The 26,707-nt window shown below is 39.6% G+C and overlaps 1 protein-coding gene across 3 annotated transcripts in view; it reads right to left on the bottom strand.

Moving 5' to 3' along the window:
* The window catches only part of LOC148833055 (5'-AMP-activated protein kinase subunit gamma-2-like), a 124,578-nt gene that overhangs the window by 77,555 nt on the left and 20,316 nt on the right, over positions 1-26,707 (bottom strand). For 2 of the 3 annotated variants that reach the window (XM_088919595.1, XM_088919594.1), the window contains exons 2-3: positions 20,765-20,836; positions 5,663-5,942 (exon numbers count right to left, since the gene is read on the bottom strand). In XM_088919595.1, the coding sequence (XP_088775721.1) occupies positions 5,663-5,942; positions 20,765-20,836 (352 nt within the window). Of the gene's footprint in view, positions 1-5,662; positions 5,943-20,764; positions 20,837-26,173; positions 26,247-26,707 lie in introns of those variants that run through there. The other variant, XM_088919597.1, reaches the window with a different exon arrangement.

The raw sequence follows: 26,707 nt of genomic DNA, 5'->3' as shown, positions 1-26,707 counted from the left end.
TTCACTGACCTTAACTGAATTTTCATGTTATTATGCAGATTTGTTTTCTGGCAAAGTACAAAAGGAATTTAAAGTGTTGCCCTTTTCTACGTTAATATTCACACAAACACACCCATATACTGTACAGTTCATGTACTGTACTTTCAAACACTAGAAACATAAGTGAATCCTGGAACCACTAACATTTGTTGTCATTTTAATACATACTGTATATATGGTATAGAGATAGAGAATGAAGCATGTTAATATTTACATTAATTTGACATCTACTGTACAATGAGGAAAGTAAGCCTTCGTTGTAATCTGTTTTACAGATAAGTAATAATATTATTAAGGAGTGTAGTAATTCCTAACACGCACCAACTACGTACATCAGCATACAGCCTCCAACTTGGTGAAACAGCTATTATACAATAGATGCCCCACTACACATCACACATCAGGTACAGTAAGCAACTAAGCAACTGCTTCGCCGATTAATTCAAAAGGAGGTGCCAGCAGGCCAGATTATGAACGGCCAGGGTGGAATGTAGCCAGAACACCAGGATTAACGCCTCTACTGCTACTGTATGGGATCTTTCTAACAACATACTGCATTCGAAGGCTTGAATCTTTTACATATACAGTACATCATAATGATAAAGTAATGCTTCCTCACCCCTAAAGAGATGTTAAATAACTTCAGGGCTGTCAATACTACAGGGGCTTACCATTTGCATGCAAAGCAGTTCGCAGTGGGCTTCCACGGATGGGCATGTTTAGCTTGTTTAGTTCCTGGTCTTGTCCTTTAAAAACCCACAAGCCTGAAGAGTTTTTTTTAAAGGTCTCTGAACCAAAAAAAACCCTCATGCAGCAGAGTAAAAGAGAAGTTCTGTGCTGGAAGCTGTCCAAACCAGTATTCTAATTTCAGTTCTCTTTTTTTTTTCCCTCTTTTGCTACATGCTCTGTAGCAAAAGCACAGCCGGTTAAAATGAGATCGAAATTGGAAGGAAGGGTTATCTCTTTCTAAAGGGTCCCTTGAACTGATTACAATTTGTTTTTATTTGATGGTGTTGGTGTTAGGGGGTACGTGTTCTTTCTGTTTCTTCCATTTCTTTGTTGACGTTTTTGAAAAGGACAGTATGTCTTTGTGGTTAGATCTGTTCCCGTGTACTCCTCAAAAAATCCCTATACAAACCATCTTATGGGAAACCTAATCTGTTCCAACATGATGCTCTCTAATAACTCTCTGGGGGAGAACCCAATTTGGTAACTTAGTCCAAAATCATGCTGTCAAAAATGACTTTTCTGGCCTTCTGCTTCCTGTGTGGCTTGTGATGTAGCACGCACCACAGTGTTGCTTTCTGAATCTGCTTTTACTAGGGTCTTGCACTTTAGCCTGACACTGATTTTATGCAAAAAAAAAAAGCCTTAAAAACTTTTGCTGTTTTCCTCAAAACAAGGCTTGTGAAGAACCTTGGCGACAGTCTTCGTTCTTGCATACATTCTTGCCTGAAAAACAAGGATACGCTGAGAAAGGAGTTTAATAAAGCTGCATGTCACCCTCCAAAAAAAAATTGTATGGTCTATTGAAAGTACCTAAAAAACAGTATTTTAAAATATAGTGATTAGTTTATTTGCACAGAAATATCTGAGGCTTTTTAACATTACTTTTGAACATTAAAATGATATAATAGGCATTCACTTACAGTAAAAAGGAATGCACACCTTTCAAATGATGCCCAATTTAATTAATTTACTGTCTCTGTCTGAGCATTTGCGGTATTTTGATTTAAATAAAACGCGTCTACATCATTTGTATTTCAACAATATGGGACGTCATTAGACGGGAGTGAATACCTTTTGCATGGAACTGGAGGTAACTACCGTGCTCTTGTTATAAAAGAGATTAAAAAAAGAACAAGTACTGTAGCAAAGTAATTAAATCATGCAAGATTGATCTAAACGTTTTCCTTACTTGCAGCAGTACAAGTGTTGCTGAGCCACTGAGATAACCATTTCCTTATTTGTCTTGTCTCAGTTTCAATATTGAAGTAAAACAACGGTTGAACTTAGGTTTTAGTCTGCATAACCCACGTGTTAGACAAGGACAAACTAAAGAAAACATAGCAATACCACATATTATTTTCTATGCGTTATATATATTTCCTGTCTGAAAGAAAATTAAGCCTTGACTTCATTTTCCATTTTATTACATTTCAGTCTCTAGATTGCTTTTCCTCGTCCTTTAAAAGTATATTTTTCTATCAATCTATATCGAAGGTAAAACCTTTTTAAAGAATTTTCTACAGTTTTCACACCACATCCTTTCATGTCAAAATAATGAAAGCAGCAAGTAAGAAAACTGTCATTAATAATAAAACTTAGTGCTCAACGTTTTTCCTCTTACAAGCATAAATTGCACACAGCATAAGGGGCTTTTCAACAGCAATGGTGAACACACAACAACTGTGCAGTATTATCCTGATGAACAGAGACAGGACGGCACACTGAATAATACTTTTTTTCTTAATCCAAATCCTATTTGTAGAGCGCAAAAGTGCAGCTTCTATAGATCTTTTACAAAATCCGACAGAATAAGCCTGAAAATCCACCTTCCACAACATGACATGATTAATGTACAAGAGACATGAAAGCTGAGCACTGTTTCACTTGATGTACAGTACTCTCTTATCTATTGTGATAGTGACACCTACAGGACGACTACTACAGAGACTACAATCAGCTTTACTGATCAGTCTTGTATAACAGGGAAATTCACTGGTAATGACTGGTTTATCATTCTGTTCTTTAAAGTAAGAAATAAGATGAACAATAAATTTTAGCTACCATGGCTTTGCTTTGAACCACAATTTCAAGCAAGAAACTGACCGACTTTAGACATTTAAACTAATTTAATATACAGTATAGAGTAGATATCCTTAGTGTTCAGCACTTGGAAGTTGAATTCAGCTGTTGGAAGTTGAGTGTTACAGCAGTGTGCAGCTTTGAGTAATAATTCTTAGAACACCAGACAATGCCGCTACTAACTGCGGATACAGTGGTATGCTGCAGGTACAAACTGGACATTTTTATGCTATGTTCACCGTCAACAGTAGAGGTGAGCCATCACTGTAAGAACACACAGCTTTAACACCAATCCTCTGGATTCCCAACATTCTCCCTTTAATTCAATGGGTGAAGCTGCTTCTGTCTTCTCCACCAGTCTGACGTGTAGTTAGGTAGCTGGTGCATAATGGCTGCCTTGCATCACCCAGGTGAAGTGTTTTGTGATCCTTTGGGATGGAAAGGTATTCTACCATTGTGTGTTATCATCTATTTCTTTTTTATATCCTTCTAATTTTCACATCTCCAGTTGTGAAACATGCACAATGGTGTAGCTGAGAGGTCTGTATTTTCTATATACTGTAAGTAGCTAAAACAGTCTATACTGATCTTTGTCTTGACAAGACCTTTGACCATTATTCTCAAAACGGACACAGATTAACAAAATTCTAACATTATTATTTTATCATCACATTATCTGTTGCACTGTTAGCTTCCATAAGCAAGTTATCATTGATTTGAAGAGAAACATGACTCTCAATGACATTGTGTAGGTTAGAATTATGTCATTGATTAGCGCTGAAGACTGTCCAGGCACACTGTCACACGGTGTTAATCAGACTTTGTGTTTGGTGTATAAAGGGAGTGCACCTTCTGTAGCTGATTTATGGGTGCTGTTCATTATTGTGTATCCTAAGAAGGCCTGCAATAAAACCTCCTGTACAGTATCTCACTTGCTCAGCTATCTTGAGTTTTCATGCGTGCAGTTCCCTGTGACAACCCTGGCTGAGGGCAGGGTCTGCCACAAGCTCTTCGAAGTAATGGTGTCACCCAGGAGCCACGCAAACGGCCATTTTATGATCACGGCTAAGTGTGTGGGCAAGGTATTAGACAAGCCCCAAATTGACAGTTAAAGTGAACATTGCGAAAGTTCCTATATTCTAGGTTCTTTAAATATTTTCATTTGCCTTCTGGAATACAGTACCAAAAGAATGCGATAACTGTAAATATCTTATCATTACAATAAATATATTCAAGCAAGAAAAATTAATTTGTATGCCAACAGACATCTCCCTACAGATGTCCATTATCTAGAGAGCTAGGGTGTGCCATCTTTAGAATACTATACAAGACACAGTGGTTGCATTCTAAATAAATTGTATTTTGAAGCTAACTTTTGTTCTGAACTGTAAGAAAAAGTGTAAAAGATCATCAGAGACTGACCAGATTATACAGCTAAAAAGCATAGTATATGCAGTTGGAGTTTAGTTTTCCTGAGGCCCAATAATTAATTTACAGACAATTGTAGGAATGATGAATCCTGTTTAGCCCATTTGCAGGATTACACAAAGCAAGCCAAACACAAGCAACAGCCCATTACCACATTGCCAAATAGCCAAGCAGAGCAGGTTAATTAGCACGTTCATGTTGCCCATGAGGTGGTGGAAAGAGGGGTAATTTTTCTTCAAAGCCAAGGCTTCTTGCCACTAATACCCAATGCTCAGCACATGAAGAGGCCATACGTGAATTACACCCTTTAGACATTAATTAAAAAGGTAAAGCAAAAAACCGTTGTCTGTGTAGTATTGAATTATGGTGAATTAAATCATGTCTGCAAACATTCCTAACGTCCCAGCACATAGCTAAAACAATAATGGTATCCACAAGCCACGAGATAAGAGTCAGCTAGATGACTGCTTTTGGATAAGCAGCTGTTTTTTCTGTTTTAAAAACATACATTGGAAGGGGATGCGTGTGTTTTCTACTATAGCTGTAGCATTGTAACTGTTAAAAACCTAAAATATACAATATATTTATATACCTTATACCTATTAGGATCTTTTTCACCAAACAAGAATGGGTCAAAATGTCCTATGTACCTTCTACCAAATTTAATGATATGTTTTATCTGGCATCATTGGTTTTGGGCTGGTTTTACACTTTATACAAAAAAGGAAATGTCTTTCCACACATAAGAGCTTTCCAATTTGATGAATTACAATTTAAACATAAAACCACTTCTTTTCTCACTTTATATGGGTTTGCTAAATGTTCCCCATTCTGACTGAAAAGAGGCGATTGCTGTAGACAGTACAGGACAGACAACACTGTATATGACAAGTAGAACGTCCTCTCTTTGGTTCACTGGAATTGAGCAGGTAGACTCTTTTGAAAAGAAGTTTCATACACATTCCCATTAACGTCTCAGTAGAGTGTAACTGTATATTTATGGTCATCCATGCAAACAGACTTCTATATGAAATGACTAAATAGCAACACTTGCAAATAACTATAGAATAGAGACGGATAAGCGCAAGTCACTTCTCGAGCAAGTTTTATTATTTGGAATCAGGAGAAAATTTGTAGAACAAAAATACCTTCCCAGCGTTGTCATACAGTGTATGACAGAGAACAGAGTATGTAACCTCTGTTCTAAAACACTGAAAAACTTGTTGAGCCGCATCATCATCACTCCCGCAAAAATCGCTTTGCTTTGGAGCGGTTTCAAAAAGGTGTTCTTTTTTTTAAAAAAAAGAAATGTGACGCAAAGGCCCAAATTAATCTCTCCGTATGAGACGGAGAGCAGTGACGGACTCTGCAGCAGGCCCGCTCTTACCTTTCCTGGCTCGGGTGAAGAACTTGATGCTGACGGGGGAGGTGGACGTGGTGGAGTTCGAGGAGGAGTCCTTCGAGGAAGAGCGGAAAATCCCACTGAAGCTCATGCGGCGCGGGGACTTGGGCGGGGAGTCCTGATAGGAGTACGGGAAGAGGGTTTTGGGGGAGCTGGGGCTGTGTTTGGACCTGACGGGGGCAGACATCGGGCTCGAAGGCCGGCTCTGGGGACCTCTCATGAAGAAGCTCTTGGTGGGACTGGCCGAGTGACAGCTGCCATCTCCCTGTGAAGGAAACACAAAGCCTCATTACTGGGGCTCAGGGTAGTCTTTCCAGCAAAGGTGTCACTGTTAGGTCACCGCAAACCCTTATGTACTGTATGAACAAGTAGTAAGTTTTAGATTCTTGGTTGGGTTTAGGAAAAAAGACTCGGTATATAGAAAAATACAGTAAAGAAAACGAGAAATACTAATTCGACTTCCAGACTCTGATTGCTCAAGAGTCTAAAGCATCAAATGAAGATACTACTTTTTACAACTGTTCAGCCCTTTCCACTTGGGGTCCTTAGAAGAACACACCTGTCCACCTGTATATTTGTGCTGATTGATCATCAAAAAGCAACTGTTCATGTCTTGCTTGATAGATGGGGTTTAGTAGATCTATTGAGCCCTTCACTGACGCAACTGTCCTCCTAATGCAGAAGTTACAAGCTTGTGAGCAGTCAGGAACTCAGCAAATACATTGAAAAGAAAAGCTGATGATTATGAGCCCCTTTTATTTCCATATTTTTTGGAAATGGAGAATTCGTCATCTATCAAATAAGACAACTAGCAGCCATTGTATTCTAACGAATTTAATCTTGGTGACCCACTCAAGCTAAGCAGGTGTGAGCCTGGCCAGCACCTAGATGGTAGACATTCTGGGAAACCTAAGGTTGCTGCTAGTGGGACCAGCAGGGGGCACTCATGCTGCAGTGTGTGGGTGCTAATGCCCCAGTATAATGATGGGGACACTATATTGTTAAAAAAAAAAGTCACCATCCTTCAGATGAGATGAGATAAAGTCCATGGCCATTAAAAATCCCAGAGCATCTCTTGGAAAGAGTAGGGATGTTAACCCCCAGGTCCTCGCCAAACTTCCCCCTAACCTTTATCATGGCCTCCTAATAATCTCCATCTATGAACTGGCTTCATCACTCTGTTCTCCTCCCCACTGAGAGCTGGTGTGTGGCGAGTGTACTGGCGCACTATGGCTGCCGTCGCATCATCCAGGTGGGGCTACATATTGGTGGTGGTGGAGGGGAGTCCCCATTGTCTGTAAGCGCTTTGAGTGGAGTGTCCATAAAAGTTTCTATTATAATTCCTATACAAGTATAAGAAATTATTATTATAAGACATAAGTCAAGGTTTGATGTTCATACACATGATTGCCTGAACATATGCAAGAGACACACTCCTGTACCATGCCTCTGAGTGATTACATGCAGCACAGGTCCAATAAGCAAACACCCACACTCAGGTTCACATACAGTAGGCGTACGTTTGAAATGGCCCTAGAGCACAAATTCAGTAGATTCCGAGATATAAATTGCAGAACAGCAACTGTCTACCTTTAAAGCTAAACAACACAGAAAAAAAATAAGGAACTGCAGAAGTGGCTGTAGATATTTTCAGTATACCTGAAACAAATCGGCCTATTAACAGTCTTGGAGAAAACACATTTGACACAGCTGCACTACTGTAGCACATGCTTTGAAGTCTGATTAATCTTTCACTTTGATTGGTATTTAGAAACATGTTTATTGTTTTACTACATTTATTACAACACAAAGGGGGAACAAAGTGAGTAACAGAAGGCCATCTCAACTTCACAACAAATTAATAGAATGCAGACTCAAAAGCTTAACTTTGCCCTGATGAAATGATATACACATGAAATGATATACACAAATGAATACTCTGTAAGTTAATAGCAATTTACAACAATTCTGTCATCTCACCCATGGGTTTTCCATGACTCACAAAGTACATCATCAGATATCCGACACTACTCTTACCATACCTTTTCTAAGGACCTGGTTACACTGTATAATGTACTAATTCCTAAGAATGAACTATTCCATCCATGTTTGAACTGCTTCTTCCAGTTTAGGGTCATGGTGGAGACGAAGCGTATGTCAGCAAACAATGGGCGCACAGAGGCAGGATACGCCCTGGACAGGACGCCAGTACATTGCAGGGCACACAGATACAAACGTTCACACCGTCACATCACAGACAATTTTTTAGCCTACCTGTATGTTTTCTATGACTGTGGGAGGAAAGCTGAAACACCAGGAGGAAACCCACACAAACACAGGGAGAACATACTGTACCAACATATCATCCCAACTCGGGAAACTGAACTCGGGGCCCCAGCACTGAGACAGCAGGGCTAACAACTGCTCCACTGTGCTGCCTTGAGTACACTATTACTTTTTTTTTGGCTTATCATCACCATTATCTGAGATATTTTTTTTTACTTATCTTGAAGGGTAAAATAATAAATAAATGGAAACCAAACAGGAAAAGGAACCAATAATGCTTTGTTATGTCCACTTAATCTGAATCCATAAGGAATACAGATTGCATTAACTACTGAAGAAAAGACCTCATCCCATAACCTCATCGCAGCTGAGAAAAGCCTCCATGAAAATAAAAATGCTTCAAAAAAATTTTTTAAAAAGCCTCTGAGGAGCTATCAAGTAAGAAGGAGAATTAGCCTTAAGTTTGGAGTTTGCAAGTTTTGCCCATACAGAGGCACCAAAAGAGGAGAAAACTCTTTTCACTGCTCTCCGAGAGTGACTCAAGGCTCCTCGCTCACCAACAGAGCAGCATCTCTCTGAAAACAGCTTTGCCTAAAGATATCGGAAAGGCTGACATCCTTCATCTCTCAGTGCGGATCCTCTACAGAGATTTATAGCCGATAGCAAGAGAATCATCAAAAGAGCTACTCCGCGGAGAAAGAAAGGTGCTTTGAGCTGCCTTTAAGCAGTAAAGGTGCTTTATAAACCCACATCTTTCACTGTTGACTCCTCAAAAATAAAAATGAAATGTTCCATAAAATTCTAAATATAATCTGACTTGAAATGGAAAATCACAGATGTGGAAGTTTACAGTTTTTCACTGAACGTTTTCCATTTTAGCACTACAGTATATTTTTTTCTCCATATGAAAATGGACAGTGTTTCTTCTCCAGCTGCTTTCTGCCCGTATCAGTTCTGAACCACATAGCCCAGTTGGCTGGTGCATTTGTTTGAATATAGCCTCAGTAGGTAACCAAAGGCTAAAACATTAACATCACAGTAAACAGCTCTGTGTGCTCTTTAAGCGGCAAAACCCCTCAGCTTTTGATGGAGACAGACACACAAACAAAACAAAAATCGATTGAGGTTGTTAGAAATGTGAAGTAGCACAGCTGGGGTCCTTCACGTACTGTAGGTGCTGACAAAAATGTGAATCACACAATGACGAAAAAAAAAATAAACATCCACAGCATGGACTTCAGCAAAGCCATATTAGAATGTTTAACAGAAGACCACAAATCTGCTGCAAAAGTAAAACAAAAAAAAAATCTCACCGTTACTTGAATTTCCAGATTACTATTTTTTTTCCCCCCCCAAGAGGCCTCCTTTCTTGATTCTGCATATTTCTTGTAACACCGATGTAGATGCGGTATTGAAGAGGCTTTAAGCAATGGCACGACTGGAGAGATCTGCCAGTACAGCACATGGGAGAAACACTCCTGAGGCAGAAGTTCTCATACAAGGGACAGGGGACCCCATCAGTGCAGAAGAGTCAGTCTTGGGGATTCCCCGAAACAAGGAAACCTCATCACCACTTGAACAGCTCTCAAACAAAATCAATGCTCCTTTGCAATGGTTTTGAACCAAAAGAACTAGTGGTCAAATACTTGACATACTTGATTCTGTGTTATAACACAGAACACATGTGTGTCATAATGGTGTTAGTGCTTGTATAATAAAAATTCTGAATGTGAAAAAAAAAAATGGTCATTTTACAAAAAGACCCCAGAAATACGTGCCATCACGCAAGAGACAACTGTGGTTCTGGCCTCTTTGTTTTTATAATAGTGTACTGCCACTTTACCAGCCATGATTTATCAAATGCAAGTCTAGATCGTGTCTGCAGTTCCTGCGCCTTGCTGAAACTTGATTTTGGGAGTATCATAGTGAATATATGATGTAGGTGTAAAAATCTTAGGTTCACTTTTGCGTTTCACCATTCCTTCATCAACAAGAGGAAGTGTTTTCTCTTTAGCTGCATCAACCTACAGTATTTGCAGCCTTTTAATGAATAATGCCAGGCTGCTTCATCCAAGGTTACCTAACCAACTTCATTGTCCTTATGATCTTACTGGTCATAAGACTGATTTGCCACCAAAAACCTCCACAGATTACAAAGACCTTCAGTGAGGCAATGAAGCATTAAGAATTTAGAATGCAATAGTATATTGGATGCATAAATGATATCCCTTGAAAGAATGTAATTGAGATGTTTCCTTCATGTTATAAGAAAATATATCCTCCTTTAACTAGAAAAAGTGAATCATACTTTATTACAAGCATTACACGGCAGTTTAGTTTTTTTTGTGCTTTTGCATACAGAATATACTGTAAAATGTTTCTCTCTCATCGAGCAATAGTTAACCCCAATATTAACTAGTTCCTCAAATGTACCGTACACGTTAATGGCTAAACAGAAAATTGGAAAAGTTTATACCATAGAGAGGAATGACACTGGACATAAAAATAGCATAATTTCATTCCACAATTAGAAAAATGACAAATTTGGGAACTGACTGCCTAAAAGTACAAAGGTGAGATTTACTTTCTTCTAAATCATTGCTGCATCTACCAAAATTATAGTATCAGAATCAGTTTAAAAGAATCTGCAGTTTACCTCACTCTGCTTTTGAATAGCAAAATTAATATTCTACCACTAATGCAAATAATGTTGGTTAAATCAGATGTGTACAATTTCAAATCTACTGACTGACTATATGACTGATACAAAAAAAACAGAATTTGCGATGATAATCTGCTCTGCTGACACGAACATCCTTCTGAGATAATGAAATCATTGCACAATTTGCAGCGCACAGCTCAACAGACTCAACAGGAACTATCACATCACTTAATGCACTGAAAGAAAGGAAATACATCGAGAAACTCAGGGAAAATTCTGTTTTATACAGCAACCATCAAGCAAGAGAGTGAAAAGTATGCATTTCTGCAACAGAAACAGAAAATGCAAAATAGCAATGTAATGCAAAGTTATAAGGGTCAAGAATGAAATCTCTTACTACTTGAGATTAGCTTCCTGTAGGTAGGGCGAGTGTGAACAATATATGGGAATATTCTTACTCTGTATACACAATACTATATTATTATATTAATATTATAATAAAGCTTTGTAAGAATCTGCAAAAACATAGGAAATCTAACACTGCATTATTTTGGGGGGCTGTGGTTGTTGATGGGCAGCATGGGGGCCCAGTGGTAAGCATTGCTGGGGCCCCAAGTTCAATTCTGGAGTTGGGGTGCTTTGGCATGCAGTTTACATGTTCTTTCCGAGTTCACATGGGTTTCCTTCCATAGAAAGACTTCATCTTCTGCACTTTATCCTTCTATTCCTTCCACAGAAGACTTACTGTAGATGAATGGGCTGTTGGGAACTGTCCCTAGTGTGAGTGGGTGCATGTCTGCGTTTGGGGCTGTGTGCCTGCGCTGTGATGTACTGCCCCCCTCCCTTCAAGGCTGTATGCTGCCTTGTGCCCATTACTTACAGGCTCCCCTGTGACCCTGAATAGGACGAAACAGCTAGAAAATGGATGGATGGTTGCTGACTCACACAATCCTGTTTACCAGTAATCATTTGAAGAACTTTTTGAAACACATACTGTAAGGCTAGCTGCTTTTAATGTCCTCCTGGATTGCTTGTTCTCAGATGGATTGTTCTGTTTTATTTATAGCTTAAACAGAGAGGACAGTTGATGCACATGACTCACCCACAAACCTATGTGAACTGGAACAGAACTAAACATCAATTTGTTTATTGCACCTGTATGTTTGTTATGCATTAACAAAATTAGTCAGTGATCTTCAGTGGTGAAGAAATGGACTGGTGAACGCTTTTATATCATCATGATGTACACAAATATTTTAGTGTAACTGCACATCAGTTGTAATTGAGAAACGATGATAATCCTTCTGTACACAAGTACTCCACAAGAAATCGGGCCCCTGGTGTCATCAAAAGATTAAAGGAAACGCACATACTGTACGAGCATGGCATTTCCAGCAATATACACTACCGATACCCTTTAAAAACCTCCAATTCATTTTTTTTATTTACAACATATTTTAAGGGTTAAAAGAACAAAAACTTTGCATTAGGCCGTTGGAAGAGAAACAAATATTGATTCACAATGTAGTTACATTTTATTTTTAAAATATCTAGTTGATATAACATTGCATCGGTTAAGTTTGTTGACAGGTGTGCATTTCAGTAACCGAAAGAAAATGGATTCATGCAATGGATTGTTACCCTCCGACTTCAAATGAAGCTTTTCCACTCCGGCTCACCATTAACGCTGGACGAGTCATATCCAACAAGAACCGAGATCAATTACACTCAATGCCCTTTTGCCTGCCTGCCTTCTTCAGAAATAAACATGAAGATTAAACTTAATATCTGGACTCCCAAGCTGCTCAAACAACAGAGGCGTAGCACAGGTGGCAGCTGTGGTTTGGATTCCCTGAACGGTGACAGGAAACTGGCGGAGCGCTGCCACAGAGGGGCTGGATTGTGTTGGCTCGGGCTCGTTTTCGTTTTTTTTGCAAAACAATGACGCTAGCCCTCCAAAAAGGGTGTACATACTGCTTGCTTCGACTGATAAATTTGTGGCCATGTACTAATTATTTTCAATCTATAGGTCACAAGATTTCCCTGTGTGCCTGCTCCTCCACTTGACGCTACCTCTCCTGTCAGAAACTGTGAAGCAACACATCCAACGACTCATGTCTCTACAGGTGGACATGACAGAGGAACTCTCTCTCAGATTATACACAACTCATTGCTGGGGCACTGAGCTGTTAAAAACTAACTAGAAATACCAAGTTCTAGACTAAGATTACGGAACGAAGCTTCAGCTTTGTATATAATGAACTTTCTAGACAAATTGTTTATTCAAAATTTGTCACCAAAACACTAGACGAACTACACTATACACAATTTTATATATATATATACACAAAAAACTAAATTTTTTTGTTTTTATTTTTTATAGATGACTGTCAAATAAATAAAAATCACTCTCTCCATCATCACATAGATGGGAGACATTGCATAGAAACCATTATAATCTCGGCTTACCACAGACTATTACGTTATCATCAGTTTTCACTTCCCTGTGCTAGATTAGAACTAAACTAAACTCAGTGCTCCATTTGAAAAGCGATAAACAAAGGAGAATACTTCATATCCCGTTGACAGGCACTGCACTGCAAAGACAAATCAATTTCAAACGAGCTGAATGCCTCTCACACTGGCCTTCAGTATCAACACTATTCTTAGAAAGGAATCCAGTATGTAAACATTAGGAGAAATATTGAAAGTGTATATGATATTGAAAGTGCTGATCAGCGTATGATAATTCTGTTTTGTTTCAGCTGAGATGGCTCCCTCCACCACCAGTGTGTGAAGCAGACTGCATACTACCACTGAACACGTGCAGGATGGTTTTGATAAAAAAAAGGCATAGGTACTGTATATCAACAATCAGTGTACAAAGTTCAAGCTTGATACAGGTACATGTACAACACAAAACAAAGTAAAGGGTGCATATATTGTATAAACTAACCAGGCTATAAATCCATGCTTTGGGATGACAGGAAAATATTTACAAACTAAACAGTTTTTTTTCCAGCATGGAATAAACCTATTACTTGTTCCTTTGCAGCCTACGCATGCTGACGCAGCTACCCACCTGAACTAGTAAAAAAACACATTCAAACCTGTCTTCACAAAAGGCCCAGACCTATTTTTTCATGCTGTCTCAGGCCTGGATTAAATCAAAACTACTGACAGACGTACAGTTTAGATGGTCATGGTCTCTTCCCTGTCCTGATGGGAAAACTGCAATCAAATGCAAGTTACAGTATGGAATTTGCACTGGGTAGTGCACTGATTTAATTTGGAGCTTGAGTCAAAAGACTGTGAACGCAGTCAATATCTCTTTCTGACCTCAACATAATAAGATAAAATAATCATATAGTGTACAGCAGAGCTTACAGCTCTTCAGATTCCATTAGAAGATTTTGCTAAAACCACACCATTCATTATTTTTGACTAATAATCAACAGGATAGATACATCAGTTCAGGAGCTGGTTAGATTAAAATGCTCAAATGGAGTAGACTGGAAGAGTCACAGGGTCAGGGGCCCTGCTGTACCAACGCAAATGTAGATTTATAGAAGACAGAGTTCACAACGTGTTATAGGTCTATCTGGTGTTGATCAAGGCCCATTAAATGAACAACTATGTAGATCTGGATTTGAGGAACAACTGCACTCTGCACAATTATCTCTGGTTTTTGACTGCATTAGTCATCACTGAGGGTGCAATTTGAGCACATAATGCAGAAATGTAAGCAGTAGTCAGTGTATCTTCAATTAGTGGGTGTGTGCTACATGAGGTAAACAGCTCCTTTTTCAAACAACAAATGCCATAGGAGACAACACCACCACAACCCCCCCGAAAACAGAGGAAAATTGCTTTCAGCTAAATTTTCTTTACATTTAACTTCTAGTCCAGGTAATGGAGAATCACAATGCAGCACTTCCTTTTCTTTTGAATGTGTCCGTCACAATCGCCAAAATACCAGCTTCACACAAAACAAATTTCTGCAGATCTCCAAAAAAGAAAGACTCCCCCTTTTCATAGTTATTTCCTAAACACCTACTGTAGCTATACAATTGCTATAGCAACACACAGGCTTCTCTGTTGAACTTCAAGCCTTCTTCTCAAAGTATCCAAGAAAATATTTTCTAATGGGGTACTAAATACCTTTGAAGGTACTGTACCATATCCTATAGTTGGGCACCTTTCTCAATTCTGATCATCTCGCATTCCTTGCATTATACCGTATATAGACGACTTCTTCTTCACAAGATGCTGATTATACCAATCTGTTCGTTTCAATTTCTGAATTCATCAAGGAACTGAGACTGCTTTTGGAGCTGAGATAGAATATGGAGTCAAATGCTTCCTTAGAATCAATTAATCTCATTTACAGAGACATTTCATACTTCATAAGCTTGAGCAACGTTCCCTAATATTTGCAGCCAGTCTGTGGTATTTAACCCACTTCCAGGTTCTCCTTGTTGTTCAGGTTGGACAGACTCCAGTGCTCTACTGTATGTAAAGTAGCCTGTTTTGAGCAATTTCGCAACATCCTTTCGACAACTGGAAATAAAAGTTAAATAGCTGATAATTTGCCGTTTTGAGTTCTTTCCTGTGCAAATCATTGGGAAATTGCTCAAACCTTGACATCTTTTGTTTGCTTTAATAAATCTTCAATATAGACAGTGCATCTCTTTCCTATTTCAGAATATCATTCATCTCTTCATTCTTTGAATGATGACATTTTTCATATAACCAGATCCTAGACGTTTCACTACTACTTTGACCATATACCAGATCGGATCTGAAACTTTCCCATGTCTTCTCAACTGGCACTGGCAAACTAGTCTAATGTCGTATGAAAATTCTTCTATGTCTAAATCTAACCACACCACAGTGACTTTGTACATTTTGTCACTATAAAAAAAGTTGTTAGCATTGCTAGGTCACAGTGCTGAGGCTCTGGGTTCAATTCCCAGGCTGATAGCTATATAGCGTTAGCCCGTTTTCCTCCTGTTCACATGGGTTTTGCCTGGGTGCTCTGGTTTCCACTCACAGACCAAAGACATACTGGTAGGTCAATTGGCTTCTGTAACAAAAACGGGCCCTGGTGTGAGTGTGTGCTTATCTGAATGTGCTCGTCCCATCCAGGGTGTATCCTGCCTTGCAACCAAAGCTTGACAGGATAGCCTCCATCTCCCCCACAGCCCTGAATTAGAAGAAGCAGTTAAAAAATGGATTCATGGATAGGAAAAATGTATTTCCAGCTTGTGTTATCAATGTTTGGATCAGGACATGTTCTGAACTCACTGTGACTGTAACGCTAAAATTAAAACTAGTAAGTTGATATTTTTTCATCTTTTTTTTATATTGCTCAAACTCAAGCGTTATTTCTCCTGTCGTTATTCAGAGCCCTGAGAAAAAGAACTGTGCTTGGTCACTGAGGAGCACTGTCAACCAGCTCACTCCATCAACATGCTGCACTGTCATGTAAACAAATCATGGTTACTCCTTTCAGAAAATGTGTTTTCTGTGACTTGCTTTCCCCAGGGGGGGGCAGGGGCTTTGGCAAAACGCCAGGAGCTGCATTTTGAGAAAGTCAGCACTGACATAAGCCTTTTCAAGTTAATAAAACAATTCAATTTCCTGGAGCTGGACACTTTTCCATAAAGAAAAAGCAACATCTTTCAACTGCCTCAGACGGGTTTCTGAAGAAATGAAGACCGACATATCAAAGCCTCTGAGAACAGCTAGGGTCCACCCCGTCATTGTTTCTTCTGGCTACTTGACATTATCATATTTTCTGCTTCTAATGAAAACTAAGATTTGCTCATTAACTCCATCAAGTGATAATCTGTGGTGGAACAAGAATCTTCAGAACTGAAATAAGACATTCTGTGACGCTGTGAAAAATATCAATTGTGTGTGGATTAAGGACATGGACGTGGTAAATTAGAAGGGTGATTTTTCACGTGTGAAAACGGTGTTACACAGCATGGAGTCTGCTTTGGTTGCCAAAAAAAAGGCTTGAAAAGGGAAGATTTCACCCTCTGTCTCTGTGATAAACTGTGCCCCCTCTTCGGTGATCTCTACAAAACCGAGACAGAGTGTCTTTCTCAAGGCCCCTCTGTGCTATTTGAATTGTGAACTTCACCTTGGTCTTATCCTCCAGAGAACGTCCTTGTCTCAGACTCTCTCTCAAGGTCTAAAAAAATCCCTCCACTTCAGACACCTAAATCCTAAACTCCCCACTGTCACTCTTACTCAGCAGCAGACAGTACTGCAACTCAGTGCTGGATTAAAGGGGTCAGCTGGGTTCATACAGTGTGCAGGCTTTTTTATTTTGTCTGGCGATGCCAAGAGATGTGTGGACATACAGGACAAAAAAACAACAACAAAGTGACTGAGGTGCAACCAATATTGTACAATACCTACAGTGAAGTTGCTTAATACTGATGATGTACTATATGAAAGTATGATGAGAAAAATCATCACTTATGATTTATGATTTATCATGGCCCCAGCATGTAACTGGAGATACAGTACAAAGAAGGCAGTGTTGTCCTCAACACTCAGTCCTCAGACAGTTGAAAAACTATGGTCTATCTTCAACTGTCCTTACGACATTTTATAGGTGCGCTATTGAGAGTGTGCTCACGTGTGGTATTACAGTGTGGTTTGTCAGCAGCTCATTGTCTGACCAGAAGGCGTTAGAGGGGGTGATCAGGTCAGCCCAGTCCATCACTGGAGCTCCCCTCAATTTCGGACATTTTTACAACTTTGTCTCAGGGAGGCTGGAAGCATCGCTAAGGATGCCAGTCATCCTGGTTTTCTCTCCCTTTCCCTCCGATAAGCACTACAGGAGCATAAAGGAACGAACTTCCAGATTCAGAGACAGTTTCTTCCCACAAGATGTCAGATCACTGGCTCACACCGATGTTTTACTGTATGTTACTTAACTTCTTGTTGTTGCTGCTACTGCTGCTGCTGTTCTATGTTTATGTTTTTGGGGATTCCTTTAATATCTTTGTATTGGAGCATGCAGGCAAATAAGCATTTCATTGCACTGAACTGAACTGGTCTGATCTGATCTGATCACCCTGGATTGCTGGAAGAACCAATGCTGTGTTCTTCCACAACAGTCTCTGCTCGTCATGTCCCTGGGATTCTATTTACATGACAATACTTGTGTACTCGCTTCTGTTGGTTCAATTGTGTTCCTAAGACTCTTGGCATTTAGGTAACAGGCAATTAATTACCTGGTCCTTTGATGTTTTTGCTCTGGTTTTTCTCATCTGCTTGTTTGATTCAGAACTATATTAAACGTACTACAGTATTAACCCAGTAGAATCAGAGATGCTCTAGCAAGTGATTATATTTTACCAACAAAGGTGTTTTTAATGCTAATGCTGCCCTGTGGTAATAATTATGTACATGCTAATAAGATTTTATGTATTTATAAAGTACTGTACTACAGAATGCTGGGGGTTCTGTTGGTTAAAGTGCCTCTACAGTGGACACCTCTGGGGGTGCTCTCATGAACCCTCTCTATAATGGGAAAAACCTTCAGGAGATACAGTACAATTAACACTAAGACCAGAAGAGACAGTGAAAAATTACTTAGTTACAAAACTAACACGATGACACACAAAGGCAAAGTGAGCAATAAAAAGTAAATAACTTACCCAAAAAACAGTCTGGCTGCTTTGGACCGAAAAGGGACATTTGATTGTGTTCAGGTAGTAATTACTAGTTATTGAGAAGGGCCCCGATTGGAATGTTATGGAAATTGAGAGAGCTGGACAGAATATGGATCCATGGAGAATTGTGTCAGGCCCAAGGGGGCAGGCTGTTTAAACGATCTGGAGAGATGGTTTGAGGAAGAGAGGGCAGAGAATATTGTACACTAAGAACTGCAGGCATCTGGGAAGAGTTCGATCTGAACAGCAGCCAGTACTTGCGATTGCTGCATGCGGGGCACAGTTGGATATTAACAATTCAACTTTTGTCCCAGCCAATGCAAACTAAAACAGTACAGTTATTAACCTCAACTGGAGTGCCATAATCATATTCCATGTGCCAGCTTGGGTTGTTTAGTCTATTTGAGACGAAAAACAACAAACTGACTTTTATCACTGTAGAACAACTGAAGCATGTAGCTTACACAGGAACGTCTAAACTTTTACATCAAGACCTCTCACTTGTCAATAGATATTGGTCCACAGACAGTAACCAAAGTTATCACCTGCAGCAACTGAGGATTTTAGAAACACAAATGAACATTTTTTTTCAAAAACAGGACTGATTAGGTATTTTTCCCTTCACTGATGCTTATGCAACAAGGTTTAAATATCCCCTAAAACATAGTGAAACTTTGGGTGTCAATTACATAAGTTTCAGCATCAAATAAGAAAATAAACGACAAAAGATGACATTTCATCTGAATAAAATGTGTATCTTCCTAGTCTGCATTTACAACAGCTTGCTCATCAATAAATTGATGTAGAACCTTCCAAAGGTTTAATCACTGTTCTCTCCATCCTGGCAGAAGAATGGTCATGAAAGAGAAAAACTCGCTGTAAAATGTGCATTAAGGACAGCTGCGCAGTAGAATTGGCAAATGGCTTCTATTATTATGCTTTAAAGCAGCAGCACAGAGGTCGATTTTTCTGATGTACGAAGCAAAAAAAAAAATGCAAATAAAGGTTATAAATCTCTTCATTGTGAAGTTACTGTAAGTCATTACCTTTTAAACACATCAGGACAACTATTTGGAAAGCACGCCACCTTATTTAATGGGTATTGGGATACAGTATCTGTGGTATAATAATTATTATGATATAACCTGGTGAGGAGAGATATAAAAAATAGACTAAGAAACCATGTGCAATATAACCACCCTGTCCATGTCCAACATAAATCTATCCTATAACAGAGAAGGCAGATGTATGTCCAAAAAAGACTTCAGAAGTAAAGTACAAAACTTTCATATGCACTGTACTGTTTTATAAAAGCATATATTTTATAAGTGTTTAACAGGACTGTTCTGATGAGATTAAGAGATGAATCAAGCTAATTAATCAACTAAAGAATTAACTGGAGATCATTTTAACTTCCGCTAAAATAGTTTGTCATTTTGTTATTGCAGGCTTTTTTTTTTTTTTTAGTTTTGCCAATTTAGTGTATACCTTTCCAACTGCTTTAAAACAGATCCATTTACTATTTCCCTTTAACAAAACAAACCAGCCAAATGCACACTAAATGTTTATAATCATCTCTGGCAGATGGGCAGTTCACAGTACCAGTTCCAAAAGGAAGATGAATAATGAGTTTCACTTCAGCTTGTCAGAAGAAAACCAGAAGACGTCTTCAAGACCACAGTAGAAGCTCCCCCCAAAGAACAAGAAACACTAAATTCTTCTAGTCACAATCATTGAAAGCATACAGTACATGCTGAGACCCTAGAGTGGGGTGTATTGGAAAGAGCAAATTAAAGATCATGATCTATAGTATCTTGCATGAGTGTTGCCACTGAGGACACGCTAACCATAAGATGTCCAGTTTGATAGACTGCGCCTGACAGATGAGCAAGGAAATATGAATTCAGTGACAGACTACGAAGAGTACTGATTAGATCCATTTCAAATACAACAGGAACGATGTTGGCTTGCTTTGATCATCCAACTATTTTTGTATCAAGCTCAAATTCTGAATGCCAACATATACTGTACACTGGAGGTCCTGTAGTTCTGTAACGCACAAAGCACCCTAAAAGGTTAACACGGGGAAAAAAAGCAAACATATTAAAACACTTCCGAAATCTGAGAGCATGCAAATATGGAATTCAGGGCACAAAACAACATTGTATAACTTTTTTTTTAATACAAAACCGTTCTATTAAAAAAGCTTGAAGTTTAGGGCTCTAACAAAGCTGACCAAGTTGAAACCACACTATGCAGGGCCCATTTGATCAGTGGAGTAGCGTTGACACCTCATAGCCTGATCTCATTATACTTGCATCCCAGCAAAGGACGGGCCAGATAAACACTTCTAAGCAAAAGCAAGTTTCAGCTGCTAGCAAATGGAGCTGATGGGATTCTTTCCTCCAGACCAGAACTGGAAAAAACTATGCCCCAACTTACCTTCTGCGTGCCATCCTTCTCCGTGCTCTCCGAATCCCCATCCAAGAAAGGCATTGCAAACGAGCTCAAGTCCTGGAAAAAAAAAAACAACAGCATTTTTGTATTTAATGCTTCTTTTCACAAATGTACAGCAGTAACAAAAGGCATTCCTCTATAAAACTCAGCATTCATTCAAGCAAATGAATGCACTGTCCAAGGGTTTGCTGCGGTAAATATTTCTTCTCAGTGCCTTCTTGCAGAAGGGAATTCACAGATTAAGGCCCTTTTCAGTCATTTGCATTTAAGAATAGACAAAGGCCTTTCTTAATCTGGTTTGAATGCTTCACATAAAACACTCCATCATGTTGCTGTCCTACAAGTAATCTCTCCAGTTCGCGTTGCAGTTGAAGCAAACGGCAGTCCATGATATGTAAGGGATTTCCAGATGTAAATGGCAGACCTCTAACAGACATACTGTCTAGCTTGACAGCCAATATCACAATGACCTACACATCCTACACATCTGAAATCCCACAAAATTTAAAGAGGGACACAGGACAAGGCTTGTGCAAAAAGAGTCCGTAGAAGGAAGTTCTATTTAAAAGCCCTCCTTCTTAAAAAGCTCTTTAGTGAGTGTTTCCAAGACTTATTACCAGCTGATTAATTTGCTATTAGAACACCTTAATGTTCTAGTAGAATAAGTTAATAAACTCAACTGCAGCTGTTTGAAACATTCAGCATCAGAACACCATTAAAAATGGTGCATCCGGCTATTTCTCCTGCTTTAAGTACTATAATTTACATGCAATGCATTTTGATTTTTTTTTTTACTTCCATCAAGCAAACTGCAAATTGAGTGTTAATGGGTGCCCTGCAAAGCACAAAGAGAATTAAGGCAGAGCCATCTGCTAAATCATATTTGTGCCCAATGTAACCCACGTCTTCAGACATCTGAAAGATAACGGCTCACTTTCAGACATAAAAAGTTGCAAGAGAAAATGTTGTGGCTCCAGACATGATATGCCTGCAGCGAAAGATGGGAGGATGATGGACAGCTTTGCTTTTCTCAATCAATCTTAGCTCTTAGTAGATAATAATTGCTTACACTTATATAGCGTTTTTCTGGACACTTCACAAAACGCGCTTTTCAGGTAATGGGGACTCTCCTCCACCACCACCAGTGTGCAGCCCCACCTGGATGATGTGACGGCAGCCATAGTCTCACAGTTTTATCCACATACTGTTCATATTGCTGCCTTGAAATAAACATCTAATAATCTGACCAAAGAAAAATCATTTTACGTTTAGCCTCAATTGCTTAAATAGTAACTCCTTAACTTCGAAAGCACCGCCATTCCATAGGATTTCAAAGTGCTTCACATGTAGGAGGGGATCCAATTCATCCACCACTGATGTGGGTAACATGCAGCAGCCACTATCTGCCAACACTTCCACTACACAGCAGCTCAGTAAGTCAAGTGAGAAAATGTTTCACCATTTGCATTAAGAAGGAGCTTCATTCTTGGCTTGCATCCCTGACATTTACTGTAGCCTACTGTTGCAAATCTCCAATCATCATGTAAGACCTCAAGACCTTGGTGTCACGACCACCAGCCAGCAGAGATCAACGCGTCAGCGAGCTAATCAGCACCAGCAGCGGGTTACTATTAACAAGCGCCGCCGCACGAGTTAACACACCTGCAATCGCTCTACCGTGCGGCACGCCGGGTTATTTATACTATTCTAACCTACTTCCCGTTGCTCGGTATTGAGTTCACTTCTTGTTGCTCTGCCTAGCGTTTCTTACCCTTTTGCCTTCCTGGAATTCTGCCTACACCTTTTGCCTTCGGACTTCGGATCTCGTCTCGCCCCTTGGATTGTTTGCTACCTGTGACTATTTTCGGAATTGACCCTGCCGCTCTTTTTTCGACCACGAACCTGTCTCTCGTTCTGGATTGTTCGCCACCAGTGCCTTTACCGGATCTCGACCTACCTTACGCCTTCGGACTACGACTCAGCTCCTGGTTTTGCTCTGTTTCCTTACTTACCTCCCTGCGACTCCTGCATCCGCATCGGATCCTTTTCACCTCTACAGAGCAGCGTTACACTTGGTTTAACTCTCATCCAAAGGATGGAGCTTCTTACAATTTCCTGTGGCACAATATCCCCATTGGTCCTACGAAGCTATTGTTTTGTTTTTTTTTTTTTACTTTGATCCAGAGGGAAAAGTACCAACTTCTGGATCACCAGCACCATTTACAGCAGCCACCAGTTTTTCCTCCCATCACAATTCTGACCTGGACCAGCCAGGTTTAACATGGGAGATCTGACAAGATGAGGCTGGACACTAGTAAAATTGCTGCTGTTCCATTTTCTATGCCAACGGTTCAAGACAATTTCATGTTACCACAAAACAACCCACTGAAAAGGTTTTGACAAAGCAGTCTGAGACATCTTGTATAAGGTTTGAATTATCATATTGGGCAAATCATGTTTTATATTTTGTCACTTCATGTTCTATTTCTTTCCTTTTAAAAAATGGGGGGGGGGGGGGGGGATGATCAAGGATTTCCCTTGAAAACAAAACCCTGACCCCTGAAGGGAAATCTCTGGAACTATTTTTGGATCAGCATGAAGGAGAGGTACACGGCATGCCCAGGCTGCTTCTGGTCCAGGAATTTCAGCCAGATGCGCTGTTACTGCGGTTTCTTTCAATGTCTTTAAAGCCTTTAAAAATCACACAAGTCAAGTGGTCAAGAAAAAGGACCATTTTACAAAAAAACTCCTAAGTTTTACAATGCTTTTACTTGCATATCTCCATAAGAATTCTGTGGAATTCAGTCAGGTTTATCAAGATAAGCATCCCTCAAGATTCTACCAAGTGTCACCAACGACAGCAGGCCTCATAACTATTCTGTTCAGAGAAGAGCACCATAAACTGTAGGCAGTGTTCAGCACATTACAATACACCCATACCTTTCAACCTCAATTTCATCTAAATGTTGCTGCATTCATGGTCACAACAAGCTGTTCCCGGTGAGTTATGCGGTGTTTGGCCTTGCATTTCTTTCTTTCCCTGACCTTGGTCATAAATCTTGAAACACTGTTTTGCAAGGCGTGCTTTCACAACATGTACGTTATCCCTTGCGCTTCACAAATCTCCACCTCTGCTCCGCAGGAATTCTCTAGCCTCCTTCTTAATTCATGTTTTTTTTAAATATTTTTTCACAAAGCGGAGCAATGGTACACTGGCACCACGGGCACCAAATACAGATCTTATTATTTTTCCCTAAATTGGGGTTTTAAGAATATCAATGAGTCCACATATCAATACCACATTCTGAGTTAAACTGATTTCTTCTGTACCAGTAATATTCGCTTGCAGAAGGCTGCTCCTGACATGGCATTTTAGACATAGACAGGGGCAGTAGAACACTGCACATTTTGTGCAGCTAAATTAATTATCACTCAGGCAAAAAATTAAAGACCAGATTGTGCCAAAAACCTTCAGCTAAATGAAAAAAAATATCCAGCATTTGTCTAATTTTGACATAAATTTGGCATAAATTCTGTATAAAAGACTGTTCCACAGATAACCCTACCTTACCGGACCACAAGCCAAAGTTTTACACGGAATAAAAACTAAATTTGCTCCAAGAACACACAGGGCAAGTCAAAGTACTGGCAGGACCTTCAAAACGATCTTTTAAGTTAAGTATTAAACAGTTTTGTGCCATTTGTGCATTTTTGTATTCAGTAAAGCTTTGACTTCATGCTGTATGAAAAAACCACCAACGTCTTTAAATTTATAACCATGCATCTTCGGAAAAGGTCAGTAGTGGTCAATGAAGCACAGACTGGCAAAAGCACTGAAATGGCAAGATGGGACTAAACAAATGTGAATATGCGAAATGTAACCCTGTTTAAGGAAAAGTAAGCTCTCTTGTGGATTTGTGGACATGCCAAAAAAAGTCTTTGTACTGGCACATTTTAACAGCCATATGGAAACACTTGTGTATGACTCTTGCAGTGGTGCAACTTTTGCTAAATTGCCTCAGAAACTTGTATACTGTACAGCACATTTCTTCTAAGGTTTCAGCTCGCAGGGACAAAACAGCCATGTAGCCAAAAGCAGTTCAAAACTACCCAATGATCACATGAGCATTTGTTTCTGAACAGTGATAATGAAATCATGCATTTGGAGCAGGATGCTGCAGCATTAACAGTATTGATTACAGTGCTTAATGCCTGTTAATCCTGTTGAGACATCTTCTCCTGCAGCATTCTCATAATTCAAGAATCACTCAAGACTCAAATTCTGAAAGGGTACAATCCTGTGGTTATTACACAAGCAAAATGGGGGCTATAAAAAAAAGTTAAAGCAAAAAAAAACCCTACAACTTAACTAGAAAAGCTTTTATTTCTGACATACTCGACTATTTCCAGCTCTAAATGAGTAATGTTACCAAGTAAACAATCCTCCAAATGAAATCCTGTTGCACCTGTGCTACTTGAGCTTCTTTAAAGCATTTGTTAAATAAAATATTAAAAATAACTTCCGCAAGCTTACTCAAGCATGATGATAAACACTGTGCAGGGATGAAGCGGGCTCAATTTCTCAAACACCCATGTGGCTGGGAGTGTCCCTTGTCCAGGTTATATAAGGAACCTAGTGAAGTAATTCAAATCAGGTGTGTAGGGCATCATGATTTTCTCTGCATTGTAAACTGCGTGCCTTGCATTGACTTTGGAAACGCGCATATTTAGATTCGATTTCTATCTATCTGTATCATCAAGCTGTAAAATCTTAACAAGATTGAATCTTTCCAGAAGTTAGATGTATCATGACTGTATATGCAATCTAACATGAGTGCTGGTACTCTCTCTTCCCTGTACAGCGACGTCCACATAAGTTAAGGACATCTAGTTTATTAGTTCCACTAAATTTACAAACAAGAAGGCAGATCAGACTGGATTAAAGGCCGTTTATTTTGTAGAACCCCACGGACAGGGACGAGAAAGATGAAGATTTAACAGTGCAGTAATAAGATATTCCTACAGAACTGCTGCCATGAGCACTTTAAAACCCTATTTCATCAAACAAAGCTTCAGTGGTAAAGGTCAGAGGCCTGACAGAACATCCCAGTGAACAATGGGAGGTCAACAGGGCAGCCGGCAACCCAAATATCTCATGTTAACTACACTACACCACTTAAAATGTATTAAAAAGAAGCAACAACTCACAGTGTAGCATTTCATTCAATACAATACTGTTCTCTAATAATGAATACATGCAAAAGAGAAGATACCTCAGTAAATGTATTGAATGCATAGAATCCACATGGTTTTCTGTTACTGTGCCAAATGCCCAAAAAAGGCAGTCTAAGAAAAACTTGGGAACACTCTGAAGTGATAAGAAAGTGGACTTACTGCTGTGTGCTCTATCAGTCCAGAAATACTCCAGGTCCCCTTGGTGGCTCCATAGAGCTACACAGAAAGAAACCCCGGCTGACTGAGAAAACTCATCTCCTGGTTTGCTCGAAGACTGACTGAACTGCTGCGACACATGGGGACAGAGTGGGGAGGTGGGGGTTGCTGGTGAAGGCTGGGCGAGTTTCTACCGGTAGCGTGGGACTGAAGGTTAAACAGCAGCCCAGCTCTTGGGTCAGTGCGTTTCTGTTGAGCTCCGCTTGATGCTTCCACATATTACACTCCTGGCTCTCAGCTGATAGGCAACGTGCCAGAGATCCGATTACAGGAAAGCCGCAACCTGTTGCATTAACTCTTCAGATACGGGCTGATACTTTCCCAGACACAGCGAGAAAGATCACTGTGTTTAGTACCTGCACAACGCGTGGGATTTGCGGTTTCTGATTTTTCTTAGAATAGATTTTTTTTTTCTAACAAACAAAAGGTACAGTACGTTGCTACTTCGAATTAGGTTAGTACTACCTGTAAGAAGAC

Source organism: Atractosteus spatula, chromosome 6, assembly GCF_055471065.1.
Source record: "Atractosteus spatula isolate fAtrSpa1 chromosome 6, fAtrSpa1.hap1, whole genome shotgun sequence".
In the NCBI taxonomy this organism is placed as follows: domain Eukaryota; kingdom Metazoa; phylum Chordata; class Actinopteri; order Semionotiformes; family Lepisosteidae; genus Atractosteus; species Atractosteus spatula.
The sequence above is the reverse complement of the archived record's forward strand: the minus strand, read 5'-3'. Positions and strand labels throughout refer to the sequence as shown.